The sequence below is a fragment of the Vanessa atalanta genome, chromosome 4, assembly GCF_905147765.1.
Source record: "Vanessa atalanta chromosome 4, ilVanAtal1.2, whole genome shotgun sequence".
NCBI lineage: Eukaryota > Metazoa > Arthropoda > Insecta > Lepidoptera > Nymphalidae > Vanessa > Vanessa atalanta.
Genome location: NC_061874.1, coordinates 6441555 through 6456229, shown reverse-complemented (window position 1 = coordinate 6456229; position 14675 = coordinate 6441555). Strand labels below are relative to the sequence as shown.

Below are 14675 nucleotides of genomic sequence, written 5' to 3'. Positions count from 1 at the left end.
AGTACCGTGGGCGCTTCCCGCCAAAACCGGTCACCTTGGTTACGCGACGCGCCATAATGTCATCATCGCGTGTTTTCATTACTCTTCCTACCAGCCAGCATTTTTCTGCGCACTTTCTATATATACTTTTTTTTCGTTATATACGAAAGTTTGTTATTATTGATTTTATATAATATAAATAACTATTAGAATTTTAAAACATATGTTTAAAAATTTCATAAAGTAATGGTTTAATGTGCAATATTAATTACAAGAAAAACAATACAACCTTGATTACGATTTGCAAACTAGTAAGTTGCCGAGGTCTCCACCCCCGCTTATTATTTATTGAATTATAGGAAGTAAATAACTGTTAAGACTTATGAATCACAGCACCATAAAAGGAATACCAATGTTGATATTTTGATGATTGATTAAAAGAAAATTAGTTCGAAATATAGAATATTTTATAACAAATAAAACAACGAATTAATATAATATACCTGGTATATTGTAATAACACTCCCATAAATATATATTTACTTTCTAGATATTATTTTGATGCTGTATATTATTATCTATGTATTTTTTTCGCTTTCTTACGTGCATTTAATTTGACTTAACTGTTAAACATAAATAATGTAAATCCGAAATTGGCCTAAGTTTGGCTTTAAAGCTGTGAATTTTTATTACAAATAATTAAAAAAATATAATATCTGAGCCCGTTACAACAAATGATTGTACTATTTTCTCAAAACAATTGCCAATATAGTATCGAAAAATGTCAAACAAGCAAGACGATATCAAAAACAATTATTCTCATATCAAATTTATGTAAATATAAAATTTTAACAGATTTTGGTATTGTGTCAGAATAGAAAGTCTACAAAAAAACTATTTATTAAATAAATTAAAATATCTTCTATAAAAAGCAAAAATATTTAAAAAAAATAAACGAAAATATCAAAAACAAATTCCTTTATTAACCAATTTACAACATAAATTTAAATATCAAGCATTTCTTCCATACGTATGGAGTACGGAACGTCATGCACCGAGGTCCAGTTCACAGTGTTGGAGCGAGAAATGACATCTTCTACGAGCTGATCTCGAAATTCTTGCCATCTCCTTGCAGATACAAATTCTTTGAAGAGTTGTTTCTTTGTCGGTATCTGTTTTAAATGGTAAGATGTTCATTCCTCGTTTAGTTAAAATAGTAGGTATGGTATAGGTAGGTAGTATTCACAACAATTATAATATCTCATATATTAAAACATCCATTTTTAATGCAAATATACACATATAGTTAATTTGACAATCGTATGTAAGTAGTCACCGCGGCTGATAGATACTATCAAGCGCCACTAACCATGGGGTTTCTCTTAAAACCCAAACATAATACAGATTTTTTAATGATATAGGTTGGCGAACGAGCAAATGGGCCACCTGATGGTAAGTGGTCACCACCGCCTATAAACATTGGCACTGAAGACATATTAACCATTCCTTACATCTCCAATGCGCCACCAACCTAGGGAACTAAGATGTTATATCCCTGGAACCTGTAGTGACATTGGCTCACTCACCCTTCAAACCGGAACAACTATACAGAGTACTGTTGTTTGGCGGTAGAATATAACAGCGGCGGTGAAAAGTGGCCATAGAATTCTACCGAGAAGAACCGACATAAAACTCAGTAGTAACTATTTTCCAACAGAAGTTCAATTACAGAGGGTATTTGGAATATTATTTAAATACAATATTTAATTGTTATGAATCCTGCACGAAAATCAACGAATACATTTCGCTTCGTTCGTTACATTGGCAACGAACCACTAATTGTTGATATAATATGTTATGTATATTCATCTTATTGATCTTTCCCTGCTCCTTCAAACCGAAACACAGCAAGACAAAGACGTTTATGTTTAATTAACCATTAACGTTAATAAAATTGGATTGAGTTAATTTAGCGTACAAAATACTGCGTTGTTGCAATTCAAGCCATTTACGAATATATACTCTATCGTCAGTCTGTTTTTCAGTCGGTACATAACTATTATCTATAAAATAAAGTACTTATCTTTTCTAGAGCGCAATCTATCCTTTAGGATGTATGTAATTTATACGTTGAAATCATAACTTAGCAAATATAATTATAATTGTCAGTTACCTTTTTCTCTAAATAGTGTTGTATTCTCGACCAAATATTGGCAGTATTTCGTTGAAGAAGCCATATCTTTGGTAGTAGCATACAACTGACGGGAGTTAGGGCCACTATACGTCGATCGCGCATGTTCTCACCAAAGCCAAAACTAGAACCTGGATTTAGTTGGCAAACCTGTATTCAATGAAAACATGTTTTAAATTGTCTTTCAACCAGTACTTGAATCTACATTAAAATACATGAACGCGTAAAAATACTAGCTTGGCCTCAATATTACGTGACACCATAGCAGATAGGAACTAAAAAGGATAAAGATTCAAAGTTGTAACGTGGTATATTTATTAGATTGACCAAAAAAAAGTATGACCCGCTAAGTTTCTTTCGCCGGTTATTCTCAGGTCAGGCTGTTTCCTTTTCCGAACCGGTGGTAGTGATTAATTTGACTATCAACAAGTAAGTGTAATGCTTCTATATTGAATAAAGGAATTTGAGTTTGAGTTTGAGTTTATTACAACATTTAACCTTTCTCCGTTTTAGTTTTAAAAGCAAGTCAGGCTGTGACTAATAACGTTACATTTCATTCTTTGTATAAATAAAAATGAATGTTTGTATTTTAGTTTTCTCTGCATTTCTAAACTATTCATCTGATTGTGTTCAATTTTGGTGAGGTGTTGCGCGTAAGCCAGCGATAGCCGTGGCCGAAATTTCTTAGTATGTTTTTATTATTTACTTGTGCGAAGCCGGAACGGGTTGCTCGGTTTATATATATGTAATGTTGAATTGGTACATATTACATTATTGATTAGTTTCTGAACGCACCTGCATGAAGTATGTTTTGAGGTTTTGCAACGGCACCGGCTTGCCCGCTTGCCCTCCAATCACTTCAGGTACGATACTTAGTCTATAAAGAAATTCTATAGTTATTTTTATGATACGTACAACCTACCTGGGCTTAAAGTTTGTCTGGAAAAGGTCGCTTTCTTATCGATAAGGTCATCTCTTGGTTCTTGTACGTCTACTTTGCCTATACGCTATTTTAAGTTTAATTGTCTTACAATATATACAATTAGTATAGAATTTTCCTCTACGTCAATATTAAAAAATTTGATTACCTAACTGATTCCCGCTGTTCCTTGTGAAAGGATGGTCGCAAAAGTTCTTGAGATGTGGAAGGTTCTGGAATTTCGAAATCAACGCTCCCTCTGCTGTATCGTTCGGGCTCTCTTTCACTCTTGGCTTTAATGGTTGGTAATTTCATAGCACTCGACGAATTTTCTCTTTTTAAGGAACTTGCTAACGTTATGCTTTTCCCGGAATCTCTTTTGGCCTCAGCACTTTGACTTCGTTCTTTACCATCGGTCTCCGATTCTGCTTCTCCTTTATTTAAATTCTTATATGCGCCAAAATATTTCGTGTCAAAGTCTTGCTCGCTCTCCGGTTTTGGTACCTACAAATTCACTTGGAATAGAACTACTTATTTTACTTTACACTACAAACTGTCACGATACATAAAACTTTATAATTTTACGAAAAAAAAAAACTAATTTACATAATTTATGACAGCAATAAATTCTCAAGTTTTATATTATAAGCTGTATTATTTTTGTATTATACGATTAATGAAAGTATTTGTTCCTTACTATTTAACTCTCATAACATGTTCGTAAAAGTTAAGGTGTATCTTGGTCGTAATTATTATTAGTAACTGTTCGTGTTGTGGTTCGTTGTCTGTTTGGAAAATACTACGATTCTAAAAATTTTATCCGATTAATACAACGATATATATATTACCACCTGATCATTACAGATGATCACATAGGCGAAAACTATTTATGAGTAATATGAACACTTGCTCGTATCAAAATCAAACTATACTTTATTCAAGTAGGCTTTTACAGGCACTACTGATTCGTCATTTTACAAAATTAAGTACCTATATTAATTGAAGCTACCGCTGATGAATATGTTTAATAACTAAATTGAATATAATACTTACGTAAGGATCATATAAGGCATAATAATGTTTGCCAAGTCTCGTCGTTACGATCACTTGTAAAGACTCAATCATTTGACATCGTCCTGACAGTATGAAATATACAAAATTCGCAACGCCCACACCGTCCCCGAGGAGTGTTTCATTCGGTTCATATGATTTCATCTTTGCAACAATACAACCTTCACGACGTGCTACCTAGTACAATTAATTTAAAAGTAATGAAAAAAATATTATTTAATATAAATAGGTTTTATATTATATATATATTTTTAACCACCTCGTCCAATGCATCAAAATACGTAAAAGCTGACATAGCACGCCTGACTTCATCCCATTGCTTCTGTATGGACGCTTGCAGAACATTCTTGAAGTCTTCCTTCATGAGAACCAACACCTCACAATGATCTAATTGTCGGAACAGATTTATAATAAATACAATACTTAATACACCGTGGACTGAGGACAAACAAAGCTCTTAACATTTTACGAGCTCCCGTTACTATGATACGATTGTGTTTGATCGACACAAAATCACTGATTACAAATTGTACCTTTGTTTATTGCAAATCCTTAAACATAATTGTAGTTTTCATTTTACGATGAAGATAAAACAGCGACCTTGTTACGTATAACTCCGGATAGATTTGTTTGATTTTATTAAAATCATTTACAACCAATCAAGTATTTTATATATGATTAATGAAAAAAAATAATCTACTGAGTTAAACGCCGACACAAAAGTAATTGTAATTATAGTCCACTAATTATTTTATATTATATTAAAATTTAATACTATAGTAGATAATGATGCAAAATGCTGTACGAGTAGTACAGCATTATCTCTAACTAAACATTTCTAATAGTGAAACAACAACAACAATTTTAACATAAACACTACAATTGAAAATATTTACGTAGAATAAAAAATATATTATAATAGGTATGTTTCTGCTATTCAACGAAAGTATAAAAGAATAGGATCATATCTAATCACTGAGTATTCAAGTCAACGAGAGAATGTTGTTAATGCATTCTTAATACATCTAACCATTTATAAGTCTGTTAACGTCTAACCATTTGTTGTGCATGTAGCGGTTCTCGGAATGTTGTGCAGCAATGAAACTTCCCCGAACATATCACCGGGGTGCATCACCCCCACATCCACTGACACATATTGCTGTAGCAGTTCATCATAAACAAGCTGACTCACAGTCACGTCACCATTTATAATAAAATATAGAGCATGAGCCTCGTGATGCTGACGAACTATAGTACGTCCTGGACCATAGTACTTGAAATATGTTACGGCGGCTAGTTTCTTTTTGACGTGCTGATAAAATTGTAAGGAAATGCGTAAAGATTGCTTTTTATTACGATTTTGATATTATTATGATTATTATTAAACTTACATTGGGATATCGCTTAAAACATTTAAGTCCGCCAATAATACGAAATATGTATTTTTTCTCTTGGTCTGTTCTTTCTTCTGCCGGTTTATTCAATAGTGCCTTATCCTAAAACGACGAAATCTAAATATGTGTATGAATGCTAATCGAAAAAAGTACATTTCAAGTATAACGAATAAATTTCAATTGTTTCGTACCTTTAAACTATTCTGTCATAAAATTATTTAATAATAGCTTTATTTTTTTTTCTATAAAAATAGCCGACCGTGACCCTCGCCGTCCAACATGGATTAAATCGAAATGGCCCAGTGGTTTGAACGTGCTTACTAACCGATGATTGTGGGTTCAACCCTGGCAAACACCGCTGAATTTGAATGCTCAGTGAACGAACACATCGTGACCGTCTTGTGTCTAATTTAAATGAAATTGTATCCACCAACATGGGTTGGAGCAGCGTGGTGTAATAAGCTCGAATCAGTGGGTCATTTATAGACTGTTGTCTATATTATAATCGCGCGTAAATATATTAAATAAACATAAGTGTCGTTATAATTAATAAAAGGGTACCTATTACCTAATAAATACTTTAAAAGTATGTTTAATTGTCGTTCAGTAAATGAAAATCTAAAAATGTATTGTATGTTTTGTTGTTACAAAGGGTTATAATGAATGAGTATTTTAACTAACGTTTATGCTCAGTAATTGCTTTTTCTTAGTCTTTCCTCGAACTGCCTGTTCGACTCTCCGTCTCACATCATCTAAACCTTCATAATGATCAACCCCTTCAATCAACCAATACGCATTAGCCATTACTAAACGACCCAGTGCTCGGAACAAACATTTTGCACGAAACTTTCTTTTCATTTGCTCTTCAGGATCCTGAAACAAAAAAAATAATTGAATACAAACATTTAATAAAAAATATTTTTAACCATACATTATTTTTCGGATTATTTTATTAAAATATACATTCGATATTATAATTTTACCAATTCTTTCTTCGCACCGCCTCGCGAAGCCATGATTATTTATTAATATCCGTTACACAACACGTTATCAAAAATGCCTTTCGAAGACAAGATTTTTCAAATTAATATTGCGAAAATCTAAATCATATAAAAACAATATAACTTTGATATAAAAAAAAAAAACTAAATTAAATAGTTTCTGTTTAAATAGTGGTCAATACTAAATTTCAGTGACTACTTTTCTTTTTACTATGACTTTTTTATTCTAATTCAAAACACAGTGCAGATAGTACATAAAACACATAAAATATCAATGAATCCTATTTGTAAATAATTAGTGTTAATTATATAAAAAAAGACTTAAAAGAATTAAGTTTTTTATATTATATTTAAAATAGGCGCGTGATGACATTGTTTTTTTTATTTAATATAATGTACTGCCATAGATTCTTAAGATTTTGCAAATATTTTCAAATCGTACTATTCATTCAAAAATGCTTTACTACTTATATTCCCAATGAATATTTTATTATATTTCTTATTATAATATAACAAAATGTCCTTTTGTTGCTTACATTGTGTCCCATTTATTTCTTTTAGTTTGTGTTATCTGTAAAACAGAACATGATTTGACAAATATTGACACTTAAAATTTGACAGTATTGCCTTGCATTATTCAAGAAACTACTTAACTTAATTTTAAAATACATCGACAAATAAACTAATTATTTTCATCGAATAATTCCTAAAAAACGCAATAATTGAAAATGGTAAGAATAACAAATACAATTCATCCTTTGAGCTTTAAATGTTTTAGTTATTATAAATATAACATAACCGGTATCTTGATGAATACTATAATATAACGCTTTCGATTTAATCACTATTGTTAATATCATCGTGAACTACAATGGCATTGTATTAACGAAATATTCTCAATTTTCAGAGTTTTGGACTCCCTTCTCTTAAAGTTAAACCAGAAAATGCTGGTAATATCAACATCCAAGAAGGCCCCTTTGGGGTACCAAGCCCTATGGTTGCTGGACTCGGATCTACAAAAAATAAATTAGGCATGTCACATCCATTGCAGGTGTCAGAAAAAAATGTAAGTATGTGTGAACCATATATGTTCCAAACAGCATTACTATTATTTCAGTTAAGATACAGCAAAAAATATTTAAAAATTGATTGTTGTATGAACTTAATGTGACAATTTTAGTTTTATGCAGATGTCATGTAATTTATTTGTACTGTACTGTCTTTACTGGCGAAGGATAATCAGTGATCTTCAACTACAATCTACCAAGTAATTGTAGTAATTGTGGAATATCTTTTTGGGTTTTGTCAACTTATGCCTTATAGTAAATATATCAAACTGTGGCTTAAGCTGTTTGTTAAAAAATTAGTTGTTTGTTAATTTTAAACAAATAATTTATGAACATCTCAATCATCATCGGACATGATTCGTAAACCAAAATTTTATAGCAAATTGTTTTGTCATATAACTGATAAGTAAAATCATGAGTTATTGAACTATATTGGAACTGGTCAAGTTACCCCATAAAATATGGGTACCCGTGAATAAATTCCCAAAAATATAAAATTACATATGACAATTAGGGTTACCATTATAATTATAAAGAGAAGAGTCCTGCCTGAGTATTCAAAAAATATTGTTCCAGGTCAAAGTTCAATAAAATGTGTTTACTTCAACAAATTTTATTTATGCACTGATGATAAATATATTTTTTACTTTCATACTTCAGTATCATTTAAATGAAGAAAAGATGAATATGGCAATGCTTCGCAACATCCAAGGTCTTCATGCTCCTATGAAGCTTTCAATGGAGAGAAAGTTTGCTAGCAAGGTTAGTATTAGAAAAGTCCAACTATAATAACTGGCTAAGCTATGCCATAACATTTAATATTTGCACAGGCTTTATGTCCAATTTTTATTATTTAAAATACAATATATGCATTCTTAGTAAATTTGTGATGTACTAAGCAATTAGCCAAATACAGGATACTTTATTCCTAAAATATAATGATATTAGAAATGTACAAATAAATCTATTTAATGTAAACATTGTAAATATAGTACCCTAAGTTTAGACAGAACTGCATAACAGACCTGTTGTGGTTGAACTCAACTCATATCAATAGAGAAAGATTAAAGTGAACAATGTCATTTCCTACTTTTGATAATATATGTTTACCTTAACATTTACTTCAAGAGTATGAAGATACAATAATTGCTTAGGCTCTAATAATAACAAGTACCTTATGATACCATCACATAAAAATGACAAAGTATGAGATCTTAAAGTTAAGATATAATCATGTTTTACTTCTATCACAGTTTTCATGTCAAGGTTCTCGTGAATCTCTGAATTACGAGTGAACCAGACTATTCTACTTATAGTTCTTAAAATATTGCTTGAAGACAAGGATGTTTGAGGTGCCTTTTAAATTTAATTTTGCTATTATTGTTTGATCTCAAACTTATTATCTTCAATTTTAAACAACATTCACTACTAATTATAAATTAACACACTTATTGTTTCTTGAGAATTTCTATTAACAAAATTTCATTTTTATTTATTCACTGGCCGTGAACCATAGCTTGCTACCATAAGTCTAAATGGTTTTTATAACTGAGCTATTCACTCTCACATTATTATTACCTACTAAGGAATAATGTTGAATTTTTTCAGTGTAACCATAGAAGATGAAAGTTGTATTTTTACAATTTAAAATATTCTTTAGTCAAGTAAGTGCTCATAAGCACTTTTGAATTGGCATGTTATATGTTTCATTGAATACATTTATTACCAGCAAGAAACTCAGTAGTTATTATTTTTTGTAAAATTAATTAAAAATACATTGTCAACTACATACAATTATATACTATGTGTGTATTTATTAATAGGCAAACTTAAAAATATCTGTAGAATCTTATCGTTCAAATGGATGTATTCTTCTTTGAGGATTTTGAAATTTGGTTGTTATTAGTTTACTATTATACCACTAATACTATTATAATGATCTATATTATTGATGGTGTTGTCACTTCACACTAAACATTCACACTAAATATTCCTACTGTGCGTTAAAGAAAATGGACAGCTCCTTTTTAAAAAATATTAATCAAGACTAACTCTATAAGAACCTGTACAGCGAAATGGAACTATACATTATTAATAAATAGACTTTAGAAAAAAATTGTATGGAAGTAATTACTAATTAAGAAGTAGGTAATTTGTCTGATTTTTCTAACAGCATATGCTGTCAAGCTGGAACTTGTATGTAGCTGAATTTGTTAGGGGCACATGGATTTCACAAAAATTTTATAATCTCCAAATTAATTACCAATAAAATAGAGAAAATGTGTTAACAAGTACCATTACTTATATCTATTTCAGGTTGGCCATCTTCCCTTCCTACCCAGTTCAAACCTTCAGCATGATGTATTCACGGGCAGATATTTAGACATAGGTTTTGAAGACATTCTCAACACCTCAGAATTTTGTGAAGTCAGCGGACAACCTCATGCTGTGATTGAAAGATCTTTAGGCATACTTTAAATGCGCTATGATGCTATCTAATAACATCTTATTCACTTAAGTTTTTAAATAAATATTAGTAAAACACAAATATGTTATTGAATCCTTTATGTTTCCTATTCATTCTTTACAATATCAAGTATTCGCAGTTTACATATTTTCTTTACTTCATTTATACCTATATTGATTTCCTCATCTCTGGTATTTCCATATCGTAAATTCAAACCATCAATTATTGATTGCACTTTGTTTTCCCTTGCACATATTATAAAAGGGAAACCAAATTTTTCTTTATATCTGTAATTAAGAACAAATATTTAAAATAAACAGACACCATTTATCTAATAATACACAGTAAATGTTAAAAGTTTATGTATTATGACACGAGGCAGAAAGTAGCAATAAAAGTTTAATTATACAAAATTATATACTACAAGCAACGCAAGCAACAAAATATTTTTTATTGCTGACATCTAGCGGTGACTACAGTAAACCATGACAGTAAAACATTATATATTGTAAATCGCTCGTGTACACATAGATGTCGCTAGTAGTCTCAGAAGAATTTAATTGGATATCGAAAACATTTTCTTGTTCTCACAACAAACAACGTATTGGCAACAGAGAACGAGAAGTAGAAAAATATACTGGCTTGCTATTAAATAAACCATATTTTATATAGGTAGGTAGTATCAAGAATATATATTCTTGAAATAACTACGTAGTTACAATAACAAATATTTCTGATATCTACTTACTAAAATATCATTAAAATAAATACCTTTTGTTACTTGAATCGATGATTGCTTTCTGGGCATTACTAAGATCGCTCAGACCGGCACTATGTTGCTCAGACGCAGATTCTTGTGTCAGCTCTACTTGCGCTGCTAAGCGTCCCGCCAAATCAGGATGAGACATTAGTACTTTTAACTTTTCTAAAAATAAAATCCTTTATAAACCATCAATTCAAATTTTAGTATTAAAGACTACCTGTTTTTTAATTGTTTTGTAAATTGTGCAAATCCACAGTGAATATTCAGTTATTAGGTGATTCAAATATCATGGATAAATCAAGCTCTCAACAAAAGATATCGCGTCAGTTTGCTGTCAAATGTTGTTTATTTGACTTTATTCCTATTTTGGTTGGAATGCAGTATATATAGGTATATCTACATAATATTAAGAGGTACGAGTGTCGAGTACTTATTAGTAGTGACTTTTATTACTAGGTAGTTTGACACTTACGGCTCATATTTATTACAACAATATCCTCAAAGTTCTTAGGATATCAGGACTAATTTGGCTTGTTTCTACTAAATTTTAAAACTTAATATCAAAAATAAAATAAACAATGAATCTCACATCATAAGCAATCCTAATGACCGTAAAAAATTGATGATTTAAACATTCCAACATGGGTGACAGCTTAAATCAAAAGCAGTCCTGTAAACACTGATCCTCAAACAATTGTACTATAGATACAAATATTTACTTACCTTCATAACTCACTTCGTTCAAATATTTAGAGAACGCAGCACATAGGTCAGTAACGTCTTTAAACGGACGCATGTGCTTTACGTGCGCCGCCGCCTCGCTGCATAGTTCTATCACATTCCTAAACACCCACTCAAATCTCTCATCATTCATAGAATTTACTTCGGAAATGCTAATTAAACCTTCCATGTTATAATATTATGCTATGCGTTAATGTTACAGAAGTACAGACGAAACTGAGGCCAATGTCTCTTATCGAATGAAAATGCTATCGCACAAGGTCATTAGTTCAAATAACAATGACACATTTATCCTAACTGCTGTTATAGTAATGACAATAATACTTACTTAAATATTTAACTTGTAGGTACGGTATCTTTTAAATTTTCTAACATTTGACAAATTAGTGTCTACAACTTTTCTTTTCTAGCTTTAAATGCTGGACTTCCAGCCAAACGTACCTAATTTATTTTGATTACCCATTATTGATTAAAATAAAAATAAAAACATATACTACCTATATTCGATGTTCTATCGAAAAATCGACTGCCATAGTACATTTCATAGACATTATCATCGTCGTTAAATAATAATATTATAAAAAATAAATTTGCAAAACTAAACAATTTTACAATATGCACTTAGGTAACATTTACGCACAAAATGTGATGATAATATTGGTGGTTGACATATAATTAATTATAATACTTTAAATTTTATTCTAATTGTTATTCAAGTAACAAAAAGTAATATGTTTCATATGTGTGGTAAATAATAAGTTACTCTTTACTAAGTAACTAACAACTATTTTCGAATTACGATTGCAATGATATAGGTACTTATACGTACAATATTCTAAGTGTGTTGATGTTTAATGTATACAGTAAATTCTAATTAGGTACTAAGTAGTTACAATAATCTATTACCACGCTACCACACCACGTAACCACGCTCCGATATATATATCGGAGCGTGGTTACTTTAGTTGTTGATTTGGATAATTAATGAATCGAGTAGTTGGCAATAATGTTTGATGGCTGATTTACTTATAAGAGCGGGTCACCCCGAATGGACTTGTAAGTGTCATGGCAACGCGAGTCGTTATGTTTTGACAAGCTTCTCGAACTTTGTTCTCGAATGCGATGGTTGCTTGCAAACCCATTTGCTCTTAATCGAGATGAATTATTGTAATCCTATGATATTATTGTGGTGTACGATTATTGAATCAATGAATACAATGATTAGACGATATTAAATACGTTTTATTTTGTGAATATATCCATTGCACGCCCACATAGTCTTACAAATGTCGGATCAATCCCCGAACCCAACTGTTCGGCATCCTGCTTCTCCGACATATATATCTATATATTTGATATTTGATTCAGGTTTTATTATTATAATTTCTAAATAACCGATCTAAGTGACTTATTAATTAATTTATTTTGATTGAATGATTATTATTAATATACGATATGAACGAAAATACACAACAATAGATAGACATAGGTAATTCATACCTATCTTGAAACTGCAATTTCTTACAATTTTATTGAACAAGGGTAGCCGTTTTATAATAAGTATATGTAGATTATCTAGGTATACTTGTTATACTATTATACTTGTTACAATACTTAATTATATAATAATATGCATCTTGTCTTTAACAAATGATAAAATATTAATTATCATTCACAGTGCTTGGATAATTCAGTGTCGAATTTATCTACTAAAATACCATTAGTTTTAACATTAGCAGATTGTTAATCATTAATACTCACCAAGTGTGTACTTTTCAAAAGGTTTTGCATACTTTATTTTAAAAAGACAATGTATGTTTGTTCGTTGCTAAAACCATCATCTACCAGTCAGCCTTAGGGAATGTAGGAAAGATCATTTTACTCGTGTTCGTAGTTCGTACATAGGTACAAATACTCATATATTAATACATACGTTGTAAACTTAAAATTACATGATATGAGGAAAAAATAAATAAACCAAAAGTAATTGCATAACTTGTCATTTAATGGTGTGACGTAAAGGAGTTTTTCTTATAGACTCTAGTATTTTTTCCGAAGATGAACATATGATATAGCCATTGAGTCGTATGAAACTCCGAACCAATGAAGAGGAGTACTAAGTTATAAGTAGAAAGTTCTTAGATAAGTGAACTACTTTGTTATGCAAAGCAAACAAAAAAGAGAATTAACACTGTAGGTACGCGATAGTAGAAAGAAACTTATTTGGTCACTATGACATCCGTCAGCATAGTGACCAATAGTTATTTCAGTGGAATTATATAGCTGGAGGTCAAGACTCGAATAGAAAACCTATTGAACCTATTGTACCACCTACAATAATTGCTAGCCAGCAATTATTGTAGGTGGTACAATAGGTTAATAATACCTACAATAGGTTAATAATACCTACAATAATTGCTGGCTAAATAGCCATTTAGCCAGCAATTATTGTAGGTATTATTAGCTACATAGCTACTTTTGTGGAATTCCCATAGTTTGTCCCAAACAAGTATATGATCTCAATATAGACAAAGACCTAATGGCTACGGCTATCTATGTTTAGTTTATATAAAAAGTTACAATTTATCATAGTACTAGCAATATAATTATGTTTTTGAGTAAATGAAAAGAGGAAGAAATAAATGAGATAAAATTCCGCCTTGGGGAACGCCGCCGACTACACTACATCAATGGTCAAGAATGGTCCTCGTCAGGACGAATAGCCTGCCGATGACCTCAATAGTAGAATAAAACTTAACAGTAGAATCTTAGATATTGTTTAGCTACTACGCCAAATCATGATCCACAATATTAAACGCATTGTTCAAATCAATAAGTAAAAGAAGGAAGTGACACGTTTGTTTTAGAAGTATTTTCTGATGTTTTCAGTGATTTTAAACTTCAAATGTGATATTAATTATTGCTCATCATCATATACAATAGCTAGCTCATTTTTTAAAATGAATATTAGGATTCCTTTCTTCAATATGGAACCATTATACTATTTAAAGTCAAAGTAGAAATTATCAACGTTTTGAAAAAGAAAATGATTCGACCTAAGTAGAAGTTTTTTTTTTTTTCA

General features: G+C 30.7%; 3 protein-coding genes across 5 annotated transcripts; 1 reads left to right on the top strand and 2 right to left on the bottom strand.

Annotated features, from left to right (window-relative positions):
• Positions 1 to 983: 983 nt before the first annotated feature.
• Positions 984 to 6606, bottom strand: LOC125077817. Its single transcript, XM_047689889.1, has 10 exons — positions 6538 to 6606; positions 6236 to 6427; positions 5552 to 5656; positions 5217 to 5472; positions 4420 to 4547; positions 4143 to 4337; positions 3259 to 3593; positions 2966 to 3047; positions 2153 to 2320; positions 984 to 1151 (listed from the first exon to the last, which is right to left on the bottom strand). The coding sequence occupies exons 1-10, from the start codon at positions 6568 to 6570 to the stop codon at positions 984 to 986; spliced, it is 1662 nt and encodes a 553-aa protein (XP_047545845.1). The 5' UTR covers positions 6571 to 6606.
• Positions 6607 to 7180: 574 nt separating this feature from the next.
• Positions 7181 to 10170, top strand: LOC125077611 (proteasome maturation protein). The gene is made up of 4 exons (XM_047689587.1): positions 7181 to 7286; positions 7463 to 7621; positions 8283 to 8384; positions 9939 to 10170. Exons 1-4 carry the CDS (start codon positions 7284 to 7286, stop codon positions 10098 to 10100), a joined length of 426 nt encoding a protein of 141 aa, XP_047545543.1. The 5' UTR covers positions 7181 to 7283; the 3' UTR covers positions 10101 to 10170.
• Positions 10171 to 10172: 2 nt separating this feature from the next.
• Positions 10173 to 11815, bottom strand: LOC125077610 (2-oxo-4-hydroxy-4-carboxy-5-ureidoimidazoline decarboxylase-like). 3 transcript variants are annotated; one of them, XM_047689583.1, is made up of 3 exons: positions 11576 to 11815; positions 10861 to 11014; positions 10173 to 10376 (listed from the first exon to the last, which is right to left on the bottom strand). In XM_047689583.1, the coding sequence occupies exons 1-3, from the start codon at positions 11760 to 11762 to the stop codon at positions 10196 to 10198; spliced, it is 522 nt and encodes a 173-aa protein (XP_047545539.1). In that variant the 5' UTR covers positions 11763 to 11815; the 3' UTR covers positions 10173 to 10195. The 3 variants fall into 3 exon arrangements, with proteins under 3 accessions (XP_047545539.1, XP_047545540.1, XP_047545542.1); XM_047689584.1 differs by having other exon boundaries at positions 10861 to 11002; XM_047689586.1 differs by having other exon boundaries at positions 10861 to 10966.
• Between the last annotated feature and the right edge of the window lie 2860 nt (positions 11816 to 14675).